At 44.7% G+C, this 22,073-nt stretch overlaps 1 protein-coding gene across 6 annotated transcripts in view; it reads right to left on the bottom strand.

The window, feature by feature from the left end:
* LOC112554371 (NGFI-A-binding protein 1-like) overlaps positions 1 to 22,073 on the bottom strand; it is a 77,678-nt gene that overhangs the window by 45,052 nt on the left and 10,553 nt on the right. For 2 of the 6 annotated variants that reach the window (XM_025222146.1, XM_025222130.1), the window contains exon 1: positions 431 to 1,940. The exons of 1 other annotated variant lie outside the window; for it this stretch is intronic. In XM_025222146.1, the coding sequence (XP_025077931.1) occupies positions 431 to 1,472 (1,042 nt within the window). In that variant the 5' untranslated portion in view covers positions 1,473 to 1,940. Of the gene's footprint in view, positions 1 to 430; positions 1,955 to 22,073 lie in introns of those variants that run through there. 3 more of the 6 variants (XM_025222138.1, XM_025222153.1, XM_025222161.1) reach the window with 3 other exon arrangements.

The raw sequence follows: 22,073 nt of genomic DNA on the forward strand, positions 1-22,073 counted from the left end.
ATCGGTAATGCTCGCGACAATATAACCGCCGGTAACACAGGTAACAAACGCAGGTACACGAGAGACAAACTCGGGTACACACTGGATAAACCCAGGAACATGCCAGACAAATGCCAGTATCTCCAGGGTGCCAGTGCCGGCGCTCGCTCACCTCCAACAGCACTTAGTGCACGTGAGAAATGCAGATTTTCGGGTGATAACACCCGGGTACATTCCCACAAACCATTACTCCAGCAGACAAATACAAAACCATATGTAAATATTAACCACTCGCATTCTCGTCTTGCAAACATGCACGCGCACACACAGGGTGGACGAAGGGAAACATTACAGGTCAGTCGGGGTCAATTTAATTTTGAAGCTTCGGAGGAGTGGGATCCTGAGTACCCGGGGTAAACTATGTCAAAAGTAGGTCTGTATGTGAACTTACCCATCTGCCCCACGCAGGGATACTGTCCTTTTACAGGGTTCGAACCCTGGTTAAAGCCTGTATTGGTAGCCAGCGAACTGCTGCCGCCAATCACTCCTCCTTTTCCAAAGCCTGGCCCCGCGCCACTGCCCTGGGGTGGCTCTGACCTCACGGACGCCGGGCCGATGACCTGTCCACCAAAACTCGGCTGCGGCAAGGAAGGAGGTGACTGCTGCTCCGACCCCACAGTCCAGCGAGCCCCCTCCAGCAGCACTGGCATGGAGGAAGGGGGATATCCTCGCACACCACCCTCTCGACCTCCTACATTCGGAGCTGTCACGTGGTTGGCACTGAGGGAAGAGGTTCGAGTCCCCCAAGAACACTCCCCAGAGGGGTAGAATCCGTTGTTGGCGCCGTGGGGCGGGAAAGGCGCCGGGTGAGGGAACTTGGGTGGCCCCTCCCCGGCGCTGCAGTGGCGTGGCGGTTCATCCCCCCGGGGTCGGTGCGAGAGGGGTGCCGACGCCAGCTGGTGGTTGTGAACTTGTTGGTGGGGTTGTAGATGCCACACGTGTTGTTGTTGTTGCGGGACAGCAGAGGATGTCTGTTGCTGCTGACACAGCCTCGTCGTGCCGCTGCTGGATGTCGGAAGAGGGTGTGCGGCAGGGGTCGGGTGGGTGCTGGTGTCCGTGGTGGCCACGGTGGGCTGTGCAGCGGCCGAGTTTTGAATCCAGCATGCCACGTCGACCCCGCGTGATGACCCCAGCGCCAGGTGGAGTTGCTGCGGTGGCGATATCTGCTGCTGATGTTGTTGTTGTTGATGATGATGGTGATGAGTCTGATGACCGTGATTCGTTGGCAGATAACGCTCCTGACCTGGACTTTGCACCGTGCGACCTCCATGCGAGGGGGACAGGCTCTGGGGGTGAGCGGCGAAAGCGGTGCTGACCTGTGGGCAGGCGGCAGCGGCAGCGGCGGTGGTGGCCGAGGCGGCGGCGCAAGCGAAAGCGCAGCTTGCCGCGCGTACCTCCACGATGCTCACGTCAGGTGATAACTGCGGGTCCATTGCCTCACGCTGCGTCGTCCCTTACCTTTTACCTGCCGCGGCCCCGCCAGCGCTCGCGCATGACGCGCCTGACTGCGTGCGTGCCGTGCGTGCGTGTTTGTGGGCTGTGCGCCCCGCGTCGCGTTCTTGCCGCGTCGCCTTCTCGCGTTCTGTCTTTCGCTCCGCGATGTCGACTGACGGCGGCGGTGAAGAGCCGCGACTAGTTATAACCTTTCGTATCGCCACACACACGCACGTGCACCGCCGCACGCACGCTGGCAGTGGGGAGGGAGAGAGGCAGGGCCTGCTGTTCAATATCTTGTCGCAGCAGACACAACAGCGTTTGTCTACAAGGCGCCGACACGGCTATCAGGCTCGGCGAAAAGCGTCGTTCCAGAAAACAAGGAGACACTTTTCTTTTCCCGCCCTTAAACTTTACCCCTCAACCCCTCCCTCCCACCTTCCATCCATCATCATCATCATTCCACCCCAACAATAACCCTCATTCTTCCACCCACCCTCCCATCCTCTTCTCTTCTCTCCTCCTCCCTCTCCCCCATCCCAGCCACCGATGGGTCTCCCAACGGTTGACAGGAGCAGCTCGCGCTTCATCTCGCTCCGACAAACGCCGCTCGTTGCTCGCGTCGCCGTAGACGAAGACAGGAGCGCCACCTGGCGTCCGGCGAGCGACAAGCCAGCAGCAGCCAGCACCACTACCATCAGCTCGGGCCTGTCGTCCACCCAGCGCCTGCCGTACGACGACGACGTCCAAGGTGGCGGGAGGTAGAGGATAGGGAGGGTGATCGCGATGCGACAACCTGTCAACTTTCCGCCGCAGCGTCACGGGACGTCTCGCACGCGCGCGCGGGGTCATGCACTCCTGAGACAAGCGGTTCTATCGTCGCTGCTCGCTCGCGGTGCAGTCCATCTCCTATCCCCTTCCTCTCCTCCATCTCCCTAGCCCCGACAATTCTCTCTCTCGAACGTCGCGAGTGTTGTCAAAGTTAGAGAAGACGAGTGATGTGAAAAAAAAAAAAAAATTAATAAAGCGGAAATGAGGGGAGGACCCGGCGTGTAGGGAGCGTGGTGGCAGTCATCCAAGGATTATACTCTCGAAGTGGATCTCTTCCCTTCCATCCCTCAACTCCTCACTTCTCACCTACCTAAATTATTACTCGTGGTCGCACTCATCACGAGAGCACACACAGAAAATGATCGAACGACAATGAACACTATTAGGGTGGAGAAGTGGAAGGGGTGGAAAGTAGCACAACATTAACATTTTACAGTAACAGGAATTAACAGTTTACCTGGAACTATCTTATATTATCTTATTACACTTTTCACACGCGAGTGAACAACAGGTGAGTTGTATTGTAATCGTAGGTTCTAGATGCCCTACGACCTCGTTCCACCCACACACCTGCTGTCTACCTGTGAATGATGGTGGTTCTGTCGTCAGAACTGGGTCGCTGTCCCCGCGCCCACCCCCTTCTCCGTGTATCCAAACAGCTCAGCCTCATGCCACACATGTTAATTAGGCATTAGGCAGGCCTCGTCGTCACGTTTCAATAATTAAGAAATAAAACAGAGCCGGAGGCGCCATAGACGCCAAGCAGAGCTACAGGGACAAACATTATTAAGCTGTGGGTAACGATGGGAGCTAGCTGCCATTAACTCCCCGTCGAAACAAACTGTCCTTTGCTGATCAAGACCAAAAAAAAAAAAAAAAAAAAAAAAGAAAGAAAGAGAGAGTTAATGAATGAATGAAGAAAGGAATGAAGAAATAAAGCAACAAGTATGTGTGACGTGTTCCACGATATTTTTTTTATATTTAAAAAAACTGTGCTGCTCGGTGCAGGAAGGAGGACAACAGGACATGTTTAAAACGACAGGCGAATGAGTCAGAATCAAAGATTAAGATGAAATCACTTCTCTTTATCGTGAAGGTGAGGGCAAAGCCTCCATTTTTATTTTGGGGGTCGAGGTTGGGAGGACATGCAGCGGCGTGTGTGTGTTGTTTGTATTGTGTCTGCTGATGTCATTAAACCCATATTGTGGCTTTATTCTGGTTCGAAAGACACTGTGTCCAAAAGAAAGAAAAGAAATAAAAAGTTTAAAGTTTATTTTATGGACTACAACATGTAAAGGAAACTTTTTAAAACTCCGTAGACACGTGTCCTCTGTCTCTCCCCTAGCTCACGATAAATAGATGTTTATATATATATACTTTACATAAAACGATGTACACAAATCGGTTCGTGTAAGTCTGCCACACATACTGTTTTGTGAATGAACATTCGTTGTATCATTTTTATAAAAAGAAATAACTTTTTATTCGAAGACAATACAAATGGAAAAAACGGACCAGTCAGGTCAACTACGAAGATGATGGAGGAGCAAGTTATTTGTTCTCAAGATGTATGGTTAAAGGTAAACGGAGGAAAGATGAAAGGCAAGGTAGAAAACAACAGAAGGAAGAAAAAAACCAAACGACATTACACCACAATTTCATTCACGAGCAAAGAAAGCTAAATGTGACATTACTTCCCGCATTTTCACTGTGCCCCAGGCAAACTCTTTCGGAGACCTGCATCGAAAGATCATTCGAAAGATTGTTCCACATCGTGAAAAAAGAGAATTCACGATCGTTGTCATGAACTGATTATACTCTGTACAAAACGACACCTGAAACTTTTTTTTTATTATTATTATTCTCGGTTCCAGTCACTAAGTATATCAGTGATATCACCTCGATTAACTAATGAACAGATTGATTGCTGCTCAAGTAAACAAATCAGAATAAATTCCCAATATATAAATTCACCAACAATGGTTGGTTACCTGTAACAAAACTCAGAAGTGACTTAATCTTATAAACAATAAAGAAATATTCGCTAAAGAGAAATGAACCTCTGTTGGTGAATAAAAAAAGTGACCCACAATGCATTGCGGTTTGTTATGTATGACATTCGATGCAAAAGTTGATAACATTACTAGCCACCTGTCGGCCGTTTCGATCCAAAGATGACGACGAATGGCGAATGTTGTCTTCTTTTTATCGCTTTCTTCGACAGGTGGAGGCACGCATGCGCGCGCGGATAGAGAGAACAAGAATTTTAACAGCAAACAATATCTATGAGACATAAAATATATGACGGTCGTGTAAAAAATTTACAAAATTGACTCCTTTTGACCTTTTTCGTAGCAGAAAAATGTAGATATATTGCTATTTCTAGTTGAAAACTTGGTATTTTAGAGACACTAAATATTGCAACAACAACCAAAAAAAAAACAAAAACAAAAAAAAACTATCGCTGCTACATGCTGAAACACGTATAGTCACAAAATATTGCAGAAAAACTGTCATTATTATAGGCAGAAAGCTGGAAATTCTAAAAGCAGTGCAGCAGAGAGGTGAAAAAAAATGTTTATGCGTCTGAGACATTAACAATTTCACAGAACCTGGATGGTTCATAGAAACCGCTAACTGGTTTCGAACCGACGCTTGGCCGTTTCTGTGTCACTTCATCTGACACGGTCTTTGTCGAGCTCGTACCATGCGATAATATAAAAATATTTCTGCTAATAGTACCCTATTCAACAACGTGCATTCGGTTAAAAAAAAAAATATATATTGTAGATTAGCTGAGGTGTCGCACTCCGCCCAGATTCTCTATCAAGCGAGCGGCGAAAAGGGAGCTAACCGCTGAACCCGCCGCCTGCCCTCCGCACCGCTGCCGCGCGCGACGCCGCGGTACGTTCTGTAACACAGGCAGGGCTGAGCAAAATTTGATAATTAATTCCATAAAATTAGATGCGCGAACAAGGCAGGACGACATAACCTGCAGATGTTTCCATGTCCCCTCTTCACTCCTCCTCCTCCTCACCCATTCCCTCCCTTCCCTCACACACTGGTGCTAACTCGTACAGCTGTTCCTCCTTCCAGCCTCCTCCCTCCAGCCACCCACCCTTCACCCCTTCTCTCTCCTTTTAAGTGTTTTTACATCACGCGAGCAAGGCGAGGTCTCATTCGCTGCGGGTAAAAATAAATACAGAAGATTCCAGCAAAACAATCGTTGAGCAAAATGCATGCCTTAAGGAGAACAACGTTTCTAATGATAATTTGAGGAAGAAAACAAAACTGAACAGGAAAGTGGATGAAGGAAAAGAGTGAGGAGGAAAAAGAAAGATGATGAAGGAGGCGGGTGTAATGAGAAGATGCGAGAGAAATCACAACGGGAAAATGACAGTAAAGCTGGAATGGAAGAAAGGAGGAAGAGAGAAGGAGAGAAAAACATTAAACGCCGAGATAAAGGGAAGGAGAGAGAGAGAAAGAGGGGAAAATAACAATACCACTGGTATGAGGAGGAAAGAAGGCATGAAAATGACAATAAACATCAGAAGTGATATGATTGACAGATAGGAAAAGAGAGAGAGAAAAGGTCGGGAGGCAAGGGATGAGTAAGACAAAAGTGGAGGAGGAGGGGAAGGACGTAGAAGGATAGAACGAATGGACAAACAGAGGAACGAAAGTTCAAACTCAGGGTAAACACCGCTTTCAGTGACAGAAGAGATGTGTTATCAGTAAACAGTATTTATTAATTTATCTGTTTACTCAGGTGAAGCCATGACGACTTGTATCCATATTGTCGTAGCCGCTTGTTGACAAACCTAGGCCATAGGTGATAATCATGTAAACATGTCACTGCTCTCAGCGACAAATGTAAATGTTAGTCGTGTTATCACACATCGGTGGTGATAATGGAGTGGCTCAACGTGACAAGCAGCTGTCCACCCAAACTCCTCAGGACCTGGATGAAACTAGTTGGGGGGAGTCCGTTACCTCACGGGCAGTGCGCCCTGAACAAATATTTATTCATACACTGAGTTGTTCACTATGTAAGTAACCTGAACGTCCGTGAACTCTGCCCTCCCCCACCCCACATACCCTGAGTGCATGCTCCTGATAAGTCATGACCCGAATTTAAATTTTCGTGAAATAAGCGCCAGTTCGATGTGAACACGTGACAATAGTTCACCCGGGGTGTTCAAACTGGCGTGGAAACAATTTAATCGCAGACTTTGCTGTTGGGTGTACTCACCCACTGTGAGCCACTCACCACCACGACCACGACCACGACGACGACGCGCGACGCAGGCGCGGTTGGAATTCCGCACGCGCACGACGCGCGTTCTCTCGTTCTCTCTCTCTCTTGAACAGGCGACAGAAAATGGGAAACTGATCACGATCAGTAAGATACACTTTGAAAATGCATAAAAGACAGTCTTTGTCACGTGTGCTTAATTTCATGCGGGAGGAAATTGAACAGCGAAAGAGCCTGGAGGTGGAAAAGAAGGAAAGATGAACGGGTAGTAAGGACGAACACAAAATGGCATTTAATTCCAAGAGATAGAAAGAGAGGAAAGGAGGAAATGTGTGAGAAAGACGAAGAAAGCGAAGGTAAAGGAAGGAAGGAAGAAAGAAAGAAAGCACATACCGTCTTGGCTTCCGGCAAAACAAAGTGCACGGAGGCGAGAAAGCAAAGAACTTCAAGCGAAACAACTCAAAAATACATAATGGAAAGTGGATTTGAAAGAGACTTGGAAACGACGGAAGAAATACATAAAACAAACGGAGAGAATCAAACAAGAAGAGAAAAATAAAATAAACATTGCCACGGGCAAAATTGAGTCACAGATCGACGAAGAGAAAACATCGCCTGTGAAACGATTAAAAAAACAAAGGGAGGCAAGAAAAAAATAAAGTGCACAGAAATTATGGAAACACCTAAAAAAAAAAAAAAACTTCCAAGGAATCAAAAGAAGCGACAGAAAAATTACTTATACCGGAGAGGGACGGGTAGGGGCGATTGGTTGATGACTGGAGGGTGGAACAAAAGATGCAGTTTATATTTAAAGGTATAAAAAAAAAAGAAAATGGCAGTGCGAAGGTAGCGCGCGGTTCCACGTGACGGCTCAGAAAGACTGTGGAGAAGAAAGGCAATGAGAGTCAACACCGGGCCACACGCGCCGGCTGCACGCGCCAACGAACCCTGCACGCACGTGCGGTCATGCATGCCAACAGGGAAACGAGAGATTTCAAGATTAATCATTAGCAACTAGTTCACAAACATTCTCATGCACGCGCGCACACACACAAACACAGACCAAGAAGTGCATGCCATACCTACCTACACATGTATCCATGTAATTTCCATGCATGGTGTTGACAGATGTGTCTAAACCCATGCACTTTAGATTGTAAGTTTTTCTTAAAACCGTTTTTACAAGACGGTTATAAAACTTCGCCGAACCCAGCTAGATGTTTATCTATATTTATTCAGTTAAAAATGGGGTTGAAGATAACAGTTCACAGCGGTCTACCTTTCACAAGGCCATAGAGCAAGAGACACCCTCCCCATTTCACTGGTCCCTGTGAGTTATCCACAAGACAAAGTCGTAGACTACGTGTACGTCGGATTATAAGAATTAAAAGTTTATAAAATTATTCATCCGCAGCGAGACCCGGTAGCCACCCCAACCGGCAAGTTATCGTGAAAGAAGGCATACAGCAAATGAGAAAGATAGATAAGTGTCTGTCTTTAGCTAATGACGAATATTTACCCCTGGGAGGGTTGAGGAGGGGATGAAGGTAGGACAGGAGTGTATCTGGCAGCTTCCCAGGTTGCCATGGAGCTCCTAGATACGTACCTCTCTGTGTTCCGACACTGGTTTATTCCGCGTGTCTGCTGTTTAACTCCCTTATCCCCCGAGTAACCTACCTCTAGTCTATGGCTGCGGGCCCAAGAGAACGGCGGATGGGGTTTAGGTGCGCAAACTAATAATGTAGGTGGATGGTCACAGCAACACGGTCACATGAACGGCTGGCACAAAAGGATCACAAAACTTTCACTATGTAAGGAAGGTAAGGGAGGAAAACCAGACGATCAGGCCTCGACTAGTTACGACCTACACCACAGGTACTGAGTGGAAAAAAAAACTTTCATCACAGTGTTGAAAGCGAGTCATCAAGCTGTTAAAAGAGCTTCCACAGCTAGAAGAGGACATTGCACCCACCATCTCCACCTGCTTCCAAGAAAAAAAGAACGGAAGGTAGGCAAGCCCGTTACTGTAACAATCTGACTGTTAAAGTACACACGTCACAGTTCGTGACTAGATGTCGGCGGTCGTGACAATAGCACGCGCTTTATCTGCACTGTAAAAATGGCAGAAATCACATGCTTTTGTGTGTTTTTCTTTGCGATCAAGAAAAGCCGACTCGGTCTAAAATTATCCATAGCCTTTTGCTAAACCTCGTGGACTGTCTAATGAAAGGGGAAAAAGCACCTGGCAGGTAGGTCACTTCTATTTTTGTCGGCATGAGGCAGGTGGCAGCATGCCAACGGTAATCATGGAGAAGGGAGTAGGGAAAATAATTTCTGCTTATGTTAACTCTGAAATCCATTAAAAAAATCTGACAAAGAGTAAAGTTGGTCGCCTCAAAAGACACAATTTCAAGAAAAACAAACAAACAAACAAACACACTTTAGGTTGGAAAGATCAAAAACCCTCTCCCCCTACAAAAACAAACCTGCAATATATCCATATATATATCCAAATGATCAACATATTCTCTCGTCATTTGCTGGTCCAAAAGATACTTATGGTCCTTGAACAATGATCATGAAAAAAAATAAAAATAAATAAAAATAAGCACGGCATTGTAGCTCCCACCTCTGCTAATGAGAAAGCCCAATTTACACAAGATGAAACCAAAGAAAACGCCCGTGAATGCAGCTTTAAAAAACTGAACGAAATCGATAAGAAATAATTCTAGAACGCCTCTGCCAGCCAAAGCTCAGTAATATTTCTGATGAAGTGCTGGGACCAGGAAAGGCGTGCTGAGTAGGGAGAAAAAAACCGTTGACACACGGACCTGAGGTCGTCAAGAGAAAACCAACAGGAAAACAAAAGTCCGGATCAGATCAGATCAGCAGCGTCAGATCAAAAGACGAAAGAAAGAAAGAATTGATGGAAGAAAAAAAAAAAGAAAAGAAAAGAAAAATAAAACAGAAATGAGGAGAAAAAAGTAAACGAAGGGAGGTGAAAAACCGCAAGATGAATTGCAAACTCAAGAAAATGTTATCAGCTGCAGAGCGCCATCTTCTGTCGTAGAATCCTACGGAAAAGGAGGAGACAAGAAGAAATTAAGAACGACGTAAGAGGCGACAAAACACGACGACAGGGCAACTTGACCAGCAGCCCTCGTTCAAAGGACAGCTGCGGCACGCGGCACGCGGCACGCGGCATGCGGAGACCAAGCGGAGGCCACGCGGCACAGAAAATCTGAGAAAGAGAAATGAGAGAAAAATGCCCCAGGGAAGATCATTACTGTTGCCGAAAGCGAAAACAAAACAAAAAAACAACATAACAATATAAACCAGTTTCTGGATGGAGATCGTAAAGTTTGAAACTATAAAAATATATTCCTCCTTCGAACCCTCCCTACTTCATCTCGTTCGTCGGTTTTCCTCTTCAATCATCACTTTCATTTAATGTAAACTCCGAAACAAATACAAATTCCGGACCATGGAGCGTCTCACCAAAGTCGACTTCGTCGCCACGACTGTACAACGACAACGACTACATCAACAGCACTCACAACTGTAACTGATTTTCCAAACGACTTTCCAAAAGTTATGATTTGCCTCGGTGTGTGTGTGTGAAAAAGCAGAAACTAAAATTAAAAAGACTAGAAAGTTGACATTTAAACATAATATACAAAAACTGAACACAATTCAAGACGCCACAACTCTTTCCATAAAAGAGAATTGTAAAAAGAGTACTCTCGCGCAAATAGACAATTTTTGTAACTAATCTGTTCAGCCTCTTTGTATGCACAACAGCTTTGACAGATTACAGTTACCTTTTGCGCGTTAAATTAAACTTTCTAATTTTGCTAGCACCGAAAGCAAATCCTTTAATTTTTTTTTTACTTTTAGTTGCAATATCTTGTTGTTAATGGTTTGCTGCGCTCACTCCTTGTAGTTTTTAACGCCTCGCCTAGCGAGACTCGCATTTACTTACGACCTTAGTAATCACTCGCTTTTACTTTCGAGTTTAGTCATCACTCGTATCTCACCAAACCGACAGAAAGTATTTCCTGAGAATTGGTCAGAAATAATAATTGCCCATGCAATCATTTGTTTAAAAGAAAAGGTCAGTATCTTTGACCGTAAACCGAATATTAAATTTAGGAATAATAATCTTAAAAAAAGTCTGATTAAAGACCTAACAGGGTGGTGAGGAATTGGAGATTTACGCCGAATCCAACAATTATATCCCAACATCCCTGTAAACAGATGCTACATGCAGAGAAAGTAAAGCGTGCCCTAGACGAGATCTGAACCCAGGGCATCCAGTCTTCACACGCGCTAACCTTTGCCACCGTGCCACCCAGACCTAAGACGGACCCAACAGCAAAGTCGAGATTCAAACGAGTTAAGAAACTTAATAGGGTCTGAATATAAGATCAAAGAGAGTACAGCTGTAAAAGTCAAAACGATTACAGCTGTGACCCCTACAACTAGCCAGCTGCACAGGAAGTTGTGGCTAATGCGCGAGACTACTTCTATTTTAGGAAAATTCTTTTGATTGTTGGGCGCTAACCATTCAGGTAGAACTTAGCAACATGCCGTGCACCCAGTCGCAACAACAAATCGCACACAAACCTCCAGAGAAGGTGCTGGAAAGGAACAAACATGGCGGCACACACGTAACCATCACAAGCGTGATGTCACCAGACCAGAAGGTCTGCCTCCCACGTTCTTCCGCTTTTGGCCGCCATGACATGGTTACAAGAAATGGTTACGATGGAAGTAGACCGGATGATAGAACTGAGAAATGCCAATGAACGTGCTATGTCCGGGGGAACAATGGGAGGAACTCACAGCAGAATCCACAGAATGGCAGGAGGTATGAGGCATCTACCTCTTAGACTCACGGTACCCGGCTTTACGTGAACCTCGGTGTCTAGAGAGCCGTTAGGGAAAGGTAATGGAGAGGTCTTCTGTTGATGACCTATGCTTCCCTCCGAGTTCAACAGACGGAAAAAGTGTCTGTCTCATCTTTGGTCCATTTTCTCTGGAAATGCTTGTTAAGTGTGAGGCCAGCAATGGCACCTTTGCAGCTAAGCCGGCGCAGGTGATTTTTTTGGTTTCCTCCAGGCCAATCATGAGGCTGTTACATTTATGAGACCCCCAACTGTGGAATTATCTGTTATAATGTTGTTTACTGTTTCCCTCCTCCTCTCTCTCACTTATTCACACACAGAATATAAGTTTCGTGTCGACAAAGTTTGAAAGATGCTGTGGAAAGTTCATTCATCAAAGACTGAAATAATCAAGCAGATGTCTAGCAGAAATGACCAGAAGAAAATATTGTTAGAAAACTATCTCTGTCACTCTTCGATGAAGACAAATGTTTACCAGGTGCGCTGTGTTCAAACGCTTGGAATTTTTTTTGGTTATGATTATTACTATTATTATTTTTATCATCATAATCACGATCATCATCTTTTTTCTTCCTGCACAGTTTCACCGCATTCAGGCAAGCCAATTTCACTCGGCATAAATATGATTGCTTTCATTTCTACCCATTCGATTGCGCTGAAGATGAAGCTGCCAGAGAGATAGGGAAAAAAACGCTAAGACGATATCAAATTTTCAATATCGAACATTTTCGGGCAAAACAGAAAAAAACCAGCTTTGGCAGCCAGCAGATGTCACCTGATTAGCTTCTTCATAAACAAAAGTTATGAATTTGATTACTGGTCTCTTTAACGAAAGTCGCTGGGGCCCCGGCGTCGTCGCCCGTGCACCTGTTGCGACGACGCAAGACGACGACTGCGACTCGGCCTACAATCATCTGTACTTTCATCGACTCTCCTTGTGAAGCCTGACATTACGAGGTTTTAATCTGGTAGCAGCCGCTGCCGACTTGTCTCTTTTGAAGAGGCGAAAAAAACAAAGCTTTAATTAGGAGAGAAGAGACGAAGTTTAGAAACAGTGGTCAACATGAATTATCTCCCCATTTCTTGTTTGCTTGTCCATCTGTTTTCCCAACCAGTCTACATGCTATCTGCCAATCTTCGAGCAGATTCTCGTCTTCCCTTTCCAGTTGGTTAGGTAGAGATTTATGTCAATGAAGATGTTTAACGATGAACTAATCACGCGCTAGCGAACAGCTTCCACGTCCAGAGAAAAATTGCGTGCGTCTGAAGCGAGATCCGAACCCTATACCTCACGATCCTCGCAGTCTTAGGTAGTAAGATTTTATAACAGTCAAGTTAAAAATTTTGCAAGACTTGACCAGAGGTTTGTCAGTGTTTGTCGGGTTTAGAAAGGCCTTTAGCCGCGGTGCCATCGAGAAGTCTTCTTGCTTCCGTCGTTCCGGAGTGACTCCGAAAGTTCTGCCATGAAGCTGAACGACACACTGCAAAGAATGGAGGTATGGTTTGCACGATGACAAACAGATTAGGCTGTCATCCAGCGGATGCTTCTTCCGCATCTATCATCGTCGTAAACGTCAGCGTCGTCACTTTTGTCCTCATCCGTGCACCATGCTGCGAGGTTTGAAAAATGTCCGCGATTTTGTGTCGTACACCCCCCTCATCCTCTTTATATTACATCATCTCCCCGCTTAACATCCTCCCCTTTCCTTCCTCCCAGCTTAACCTCCTCCCCTTTGCCCTCCCACACCACCACCATCATCACCAGATGACACGAGTTTTATCGCATGGATGATGTGTGTTGTCATCTAATCCAGCATCTTACAAGTTCGCGACTAAAATTTTTACAATGCAACCACCACTTGATCGATATCATCATATCATTTATGTTATTGCTGATATCGTCGTCATCATCATCTCCGTCAACGTCATCCTCGTCGGTAGGTTGGCTTAATCGTTGTACATCATGTACAAGGGAGGGAAGCGGGCAGAGGCGCTACGAACGACCCAAACCTTTGTTGCCAAAATCGTACCGGAACCAAGCTGGAAGATGAATAAATAAGTTTGTGAGAGTGTGTATGGGAGGGAGGTGTCGCTGTATCTGTCGTGTGTGTGTTTTAGCTGTGTGTGTGGTTTGTGTCTCGTGTGTCCTCCTTTCACTCGGTCATTTATCTCCCTTTGTAGTCCGAAGAGATGGACGGATCACAAAAGGGCCGAAGCGTCCACCAACATTAAAAAATAAAAATAATATTAAACCGCTCATCCCTCTCCCCCCCTCACTCCCCTAATTATGCACTAAAGATAAAACAGAGTGCAAAAAATTCCCCGGATTCAAGCCATCGCTTGGGTGCCCACGGTTTTAAGTGCTATAGAATTGCTGTAATTTCATAATGTTTTTCCCTTATCAAAAACTAACCCGTGTAGCTAATCAGATGAAGCTCAAAAATCTCCGTTCGTTCCTGGCACGAACGACTCCAGTTCCCTCCCCATCCCAGCCCTCCCACCCGGCCTCATCACCCACCCCCTTTCCAGTCCACCCTCTCGCCATCCTCCCCGCATACTCGTTCTTATACCCGCCGATGACGTCTCCGATCTCGGCAACACTGATGCATCATGGGTGCTGTGACAAAAGCCTGCAGAGAGTCAAGTTATTCCAAAGACAAAGGTCAGGTGACCTTGCGGGTCGTCAGGGGTCGAGGTAGCGTCCATGAGATAGCGATTACACAACGGATGTTCAAAAATAAAACTTCGAAAACGACAACAACAAACAAAAATCAATGGACGTTCCAAGCCTGCATGTTAATACTGTCGCACCCCCTTCTAATACATTTTCTTTTTTTCTATCAATCTTTCTGTTTTCTTTCTTTCTTCGAGAGTGAATTCCAGTTCTACCCTTGCTCATTGAAAGACCAATGAAAAACATTCATATAGTTCACAGGGCGAGCAGGGAATGAAAGCTTAGAAACAACTAACCTGAAACGGTTATTAATGTTTACATAGTACATATATTTCGAAAAAAAAACAAACTAAGTTTCATTTTAATGAACTCTTTTTAACTACACGTGTGGTAATATTTCAAAGCAGCCAATGTTATCTAATGTATATTCATTCATATATGGATACACACTGGAATTTTTATGACTTCTCCCTGATCTCCACGACCTCGTCTGAGTGCAGATGTCAACGCGGACAACAAAACCAGATAATTTCAAATAAACAGACACAAGACCGGAGTAAGATATGATGTGTGGGAAAACCCCAGCTGGTGACTTGCTCGAATGTCAACATTTACCAACGGCAAGAAATGAATTATTCAGGGCTAATAAAAGGTCCCGAACCCTTAACACCATCACACCATTTCATTCGGTGGAAGACCTCTAAGAATTCTGCGCTTGGACGACATTGGCCTGATGGTAGTACCAAGACCTTAACAACAGACTGACCAACAGTGCGAACGCATTACAAATTGGAAACATGAACTGACAAAAGCAAAGTCGTGGTTAACAACGGCAACAATAAAGCAGAATAAGAAGAGAGACAATTTGGGGAGGTGGACAGGTTTCCAAAGAAACCACATTGTCCAAAGATGCGCAGACATCTGCTTCAGGATCGCAACAGTGACAATGGCAAAGGTCAGATCAGACAGGATCTGGCGAAGCCACGCCATCGGGTTTGCTGAGCAAATACACTTCTCGCATACTTCCCATCCTTCTGTACGAATGTTAGATGTCTGTTTGGAGAGAAAATACGGGCATTCGAGAACGTGTAACACAAAACCAGTGACTTTGTACGGAGCATGGTCGCTACACTCGGGGGGACACCATACAGGAACCCTTTCTCGCAAGTTTACTTCGGCCACGTGACCCGCCACGACACACGAAGGCCGTTCTTGGGGGGTTACCTTGCAAACGAATCGAAACCAAGGTGGACAGAGGATACCAACTGGATCCAAACATGAAGAAGTGTTCTGGCCGTTCAAGACCTGGTCACCACCTTTAAGACAAGACTAAATGGCGAGTATTGTCAGCCGCTGCATCTACTCACTTGTTTACTCTGACGACCATTTCCGGTGGACCTTCATAACTGATACCAGTCAAGGGATAAATAAATGAAATTCAAGAAATCTTGTTGTTGACCGAACAAAAAAAATGTTGACGAGATATAATAAAGAATGGTCGCCTATATCTGAACAAGAACCCTCGACGAAATCTGATTACAAACCATCGGCATGATTTGATTAAGGAAAGAAAAATTAAGACAGTCAAATAAATCGTTTTGTAAAGAAACTCAACCAGGTCTGGTGAAATATTTCGCCGACACATAATTCAAAAAATAAAAAACAGACAGACCAATAAAACCGTTTTGAGACCGTTTTAAGTAAATCCTAAATATCCGATTACAAATTGTCGGACGCTATTTGATCATCACAGTCGACAAGCTGCTAGTAAACTGCAAATCTACGAGCGATGGCAAAAATTGTTGAAAAGACAAGCAGTTTACCAGTAGATGATCTATAGCAACCCATATACTCGACAAGTCATAGTCTGAAAATAATATGCCAAAAAATGCAGAATGTTTGTAGGTACACGTGTGAGAGAGAGAGAAGGAAATAAAGATACATTTTACAAACGCGGGCGCACACACATACTCGTAAACTTACATATTATTATGAGTTTCTGAAAGTATCGATGTTTTATAAACGGGTGGGATGGGAAGTGAGAGATGTATACCCATGGTGTATTTTTAAAGCAACTTTCCACAGATCCACCCCATTTTCTCCTACCTGCCAAACCCCACCCTAGTCCAGGTCACCCGAGATCGTTTCCACCCGACGTTTGACTCTGGAAATGCTGAGCAAGTTCTGTTAAGAGATAAGCGAAAAGTTCGCTCACGAAAAAAAAAAAAACGATGATACTTTAAAAAAAACAACAACAAAACAAAACAAAAAAAAAAAAAAAAAAAAAAAATCATTGACGCATCTTGGGAAGGCGCTGGATAACCGAACAATACCACACGAAAAACATGTTTCCATAATCTTCCTCCCTCTCTCTCCCTCTCAGAAAACACACACAAGAGAGAGAGAGGAGGGTGGATTCTTCTTTGTTGTACTTTCTCTCTCTCTCCAGCTGGTCAGCATCTTTGATCTCCGCTCCGTTTGTTCAAGCGTTCTTTCCGTTGGCGCTGGTTCTTAATAAAGCAAATTTCTGTCTTTGCCGGCATTAAAAACATGTTGTCTCTTATCACATGATACAGGGACAAATAGACACGGCAGGTCTCTCCAAGCCAAATACTTGTTAAAAGCGAAACGATAATCACATAATAGCATCTGGCGGGTGAGCAGCTCACTTTCAATCACCGCTTGCTGTGTTTACGATCAGCAAATGCTAAACCGTCATCTCCCTGCAGAAAGACAGGAACAAAAAAAAAAAAAAATGGAAAGAAAAGAGAAAAAAAAACCAAAGGGGGTGGGAAGGAAAGAAGTACTGGCACAATGACAAGTGCTGCTACAATTGTAATTGCTGACTCCACACTTCTACCCTTTACTGTCTGCTACAAGCGCTGGCTGGGTGAACAGAAGAAAAAAAATAAAAGTGACTGACAGAAAACTGTAATTGTGGGCAATGAGGTAAGCATGACACAGCATGATTTTTAGCAAACCTCTAAATGATCATAACTGTTTCAGAACCGGTACAAGCCGAGAAGACAGACCTAAGAACACCATCGTAACAGTTGTTTTCTAAAGGTCTTGGCGATGGCGGACATAAAATTTAGCGGGTATCATTTTGTAGACTCATACGGGTGGAGAGATGGCGGGTAGTAATGATGACCGAGACTGCACACATCCAAGCATTCCTTTTCTCTTTCTTTCCTTCCTTCCCTTCTCATCGGTAGGATATCTGTTGGTCTCTTCTTTTCATTATTTCTTTTGTTTGTTGGTTAATGTTTTTACTAGTTACTTTTCTACTCCTCCCTTCATTCTGTCACACTCGCATCTCAAACAAAATGCTGCTACCTTTGAACAACAGGTCCTACTGGATATGTAAAATACACGATCATCTTTACAGAAACGGGTTTGGGTTTGCTGGGAAAATCAGGATGGAAGATGTTAAATGGTTTGTCCAAGTCTACAAAGAAATATTAGTTGATTGTTTCAAACAGAACCGCCATGATCACATATCTAGTCTGACAGATTTACTGCTTACAGAATTTTTTAATTTGATATTTCGCTTCAACTTTATTTTTACTTTGTTACTAATAACATTTACGAGACATTCGGATTCGAGTCAGGATCGGTGCTTCTGAAATTCCTCTCAACAAACACAGATATTCTGCCCTCGATGCTCAGTTACCCAGATGTCCATCAACTCCGACATCGATGATGAAATGAACTTTTATTCGAATAATGGCCCTGAATGATCTGAGACTCAAAACGTTTACCTGAAAATGCAAACACTTACCAGAAAGTATTAAATTTTCTGACTGATAAGCATTGTTTACAAAATGTTGCCAGATTGATATACTAAGTATGTTCCGGGCTAAAACAACAACGAGCAGTCGGTGTAATATAATTATGTATGTGTGTAATATAATTATGTATGTGTGCATAAAGCTGGTGTAATATAAATATTTGAGCATAAGACTTGATGTAATATAATTATGTATGTTCGTTCGAGAGTACACTTTTCAGTTTATCAACTTGTTTACTGTGTTTAATCTGATATACAGCCTGTTTTGCTTACATTATAATGTTTTCACAATGGAATGGCGTGGTCACGAGTCCAGTTCTATGGGTCAGGGGCCTAACAATAAAGAATGTGAATCTCTTCCTCAGCTATGATCACCAGGATGACAGGTGGCCACGACCACTCATCGTGGCAACTCCAGGCCCAGGTGAATCGAAATTCCCCTTTCGGCCATGAGTGTGCTGCCCACAACCACCAAGCCCACCCACTCCTCCAGCCCCTACCCCACCCTCACCTGCAGTGAAAGGCGAGAGAGACCACCGGCCAGTGGCCCCAACCTGTCCTGAACACAAAGAAGGATTTTGGCCTCTTGACCAATGACAGGCCCGCGGACTGGGGGTGGGGCAGAGGCCAACCTCAGGGGATGAAACACACGGGGGTGAGAGATTGTGTGTAGGGGGTGGGAGACGGGGAAGAGGGGGGTGACGAGGCCTTTCTCTCCCCCTCGGGCAGGAATGTCATCGCCGGTGGACGTGGTCTCGCAGGTCAACATGGCGGCGCGCGGAGGGAAAGGGCAAGGGGAACAGGGGAAGAGCGGCAGGCTCACAGGTTCCCAGGGGAATCTGACGGCTTGGGCGCCAGCCTGCACGCCTCACCCTCTCCTCCCCCTTCAAACAGTTTCGTGCCCGGCCCTTTACCGGTCATCCCTAAAATCTTCTCGCTTTCTTGACACTCCTCCTGCCTTCCCTCCCCCAAAAGAAAAATTTCTTTGCTAACAAACTTTGAAAAAAAAAAAGAAACTCGAACTACCCATGGAATCTTGAAGCTCAACTTTTTCTTTTTGCAGCTGTATGTATACATTCTGAGTGTGGGTGTGCTATGTGTCGGACACCGCGGGACGCATTTTCCAGAAAAAGTGAATTTTCAAAACATTTGTGCTACGGTTGGAAACAAGCCATTCGAAAACAAATATGTATACCTACAAAAAAAGGCTCTTCTGCTGGTGATAAAGGCGATAATTTCGTAGGTGCCGAAAGTCCACGAAGATCACTCCAAAGCCGATCACTAGTCGTTGGTTCAGTCAGACAGGACAACAGTTTTTCACAGGTGACGGGAACACTTGAAAAGTATCCCTCCCACTCCATCTCCCAAAAGGAGAGAGAGAGAAAAAAAAAAACCCGGCTCATTGGATTCACGGCCATAATGGATTTCTCCCTTGACTGTGCCGCGCTTACCGCCTGCCATTATTATTAGCTTGAGAGCTCTAGTAATCGGAAGCTGAGCTGCGCTCAGTCTATTTCCGAGAACTAGATTTATATCATCACTTTTTTCTTTCTTTTTTCTCTCTTTTTTTTTTTCTCCCCGACTGTCAGGACGAAGGATGTTGGGACGGCGACGCTCCCTAGTCATATCCCAATGCGGGCCGCACCAGACCCTCTCCCCCAACCTCCCCATCCCCAGCCCACCTCCCAACCTTCTCCCTGTCAAGCGCCAGCCAACTGCGGGCCACGTGAAATTAGAACGATCACATGACAAGCAATTGCAGGCTGGGCGCACGGCTCCCCTCGCCATCCTCCCAGTCGACTGCGCGCCGCCTGCTCGGATTCGGGTGGAACTCCGGGGACGGTTGTTTCCTGTCCTGTATAAACCAATAATGAACTTTTTTTTTGAGGGGAAGGGGTCAGTTATCAACAACATAAACACACACATACATACACATATTTTTTGTCTGTAATTGCACCGGCAATTTCCCCCACCGTGGTCTCGGGATGGTTCCACCCGATTAGTATACACCCTCAACATCATGTATAGAATCCCACTCTCACCTTCATTACCGTCCCAGTAAGTCATAACACTAATTATCTCCTACTCCCTTCCTTCATTCCCAGCATCCTCTGTAAAGTCTTGCCGAGTGTATCCATCGCAAGTTGGTCGATATGTCTGTCAGTGAACTTTTCTCACGCGCCGCGCTGCTGCCAGATGAACTCTTCGTCTCCTCCACGCTCCCCCCGGAGTGAGTCTTTGATCCCCGTCCTACATCTTGATGCTATGTCGGGTCATTTCGTCTAATTAACAAAATAGGTAACCCCGGTGTATCCTAGATCGTTTGTGTGTGTGTGTTTATGGGTGATGGTAATTGATACAAACACAATTTCTGATAACCGTTAATTAATGTTTATTTACTGCAGAAGTATGAAACCCGTAAATGAATTTTTTTTTTTAAAACCTGCATGATAGTGAACTTCATTACTGCACGTGTATAACATGTGATTAATGTAACAACCTGTGTGGTTTGTTGAAAGAGGAATGAGACAGCAAACCCTAAGATGAAATGGAAAATCCCAGTAAGAAGCTATTTCTTCTGTAAGTAATGAGATTCCAAGCAAACCGAGGATGTAGCGGATAACTATCGCTTACAGCAACAGCAGCATCTCAACCCGAAGGCCCACACGACATCCGGTTCGATACCCGTGTGGCGCAACATATTTCCGACAGGTGTGGAACGAGTACCTGATTCTGTAGAAGGGTGGGAAAGTAAGGCGGGAGTGGGGAAGAGGAGACAGACACCACCCAAACAAACAAACCAAAAAATTTTACTGGGACAAGTAATCGGTTTAACAATCCCACTTTCACAAAAGATTTATACCTTTACCTTCATACCACACCACTCGGTCAACAATTGAAGCCACAAAAGGATACTGGTCTATATATAAACGAACCAAAAAAATTGTAATCGAGAAAAAAACTTATTTTATTTCACTAGGGCGTGGAGGAGACTAAGACCTGACGTCAGAACCGGTTTTCTAGTCCCCTCCGCAAAAAAAATAAACTTTCTTTCACAACGAAACTGAGATGGCTGAATATTTCAGGACTAGTTGGTTTCTTGCCCGTTTAGATAAAGCTCTACAATAAAATACCTTTAAAACTTTTTACCGACATAAAGAAACTCGCCCCCGGAGGAAACCGATCCGAGATTTTCATGCATGTTTGCATCGACAACATTCTCAATTTTTCCATCGACGGGTTAATATCATTCGTAGCTTACCGCTCGCAGTACTGTTTCGCAGTTCACAAATATCTAAAAATCAACATCAAAAGTAAATCGACACGTCATTAACCTAAACAAAAAAACAAGAACTAGTAACAGAAAATATCTTTCTTAGGTCGCAGGCGATCAAATGTCGCATTTCATTTACGTCCAGCCTTCCTAAGGATTGAAAAGCATAAATATTATTGGATACCCCAGGAGAAAACTTCATGAAAAGTTATCGTATTACACCCGAAGTTTTTTGTCCTTTACTTTTCCCGCATAATTATGGCCCAAGAAAGTTTGAATTTTTCAAAAAAATGGAACTGGCTGAACGGCACTTACGCAGTTTGAGCAACATCTCGTATTAGGATGTGAAATTCCAGATGATGATTAAATGTTACAAGGCATTCATAAACAAAAGTTGCCAACAAATAACTAAGAAACCCGTATTTCAAAAATAGGTTTACAGATCGTCTGTGGAGTAAATGGCGATTTTCAAAAATCCCAGATTACAAGTTATATAATCTGTTTAGCGTTTCCACAGAATCCTTTTTGTTGTTTTATTTTTATTTTTACGAGGAAAGATCGGACTAAATATTTCTGAAGATAGGGTTTATCTTTTTTTAAAAAAAAATATAAAGGTAGAATCATTGGTGTCACGGATGGAGGTGAGCTCGTGCACTCAATGTAAGTGTGGTTGTGGTTTATGAGTTTCAGTGCACAAGTCGGGATGGGGATGGGGACAGGGGATAGGGCGGGGGAATCAGTGTGAACTAAAATCGAGGAGCTTCAGGGATTAGCACCTGTGTGTGTGACGATGTAAAAGGTAGGAAGTGTGTGTGGTGTGGCGGTGGTCGTCGTGGTGGTGGTAATCACACGATGGTGACAGTCACACA

Source organism: Pomacea canaliculata, linkage group LG2 (assembly GCF_003073045.1).
Source record: "Pomacea canaliculata isolate SZHN2017 linkage group LG2, ASM307304v1, whole genome shotgun sequence".
Classification (NCBI taxonomy): Eukaryota; Metazoa; Mollusca; class Gastropoda; order Architaenioglossa; family Ampullariidae; genus Pomacea; species Pomacea canaliculata.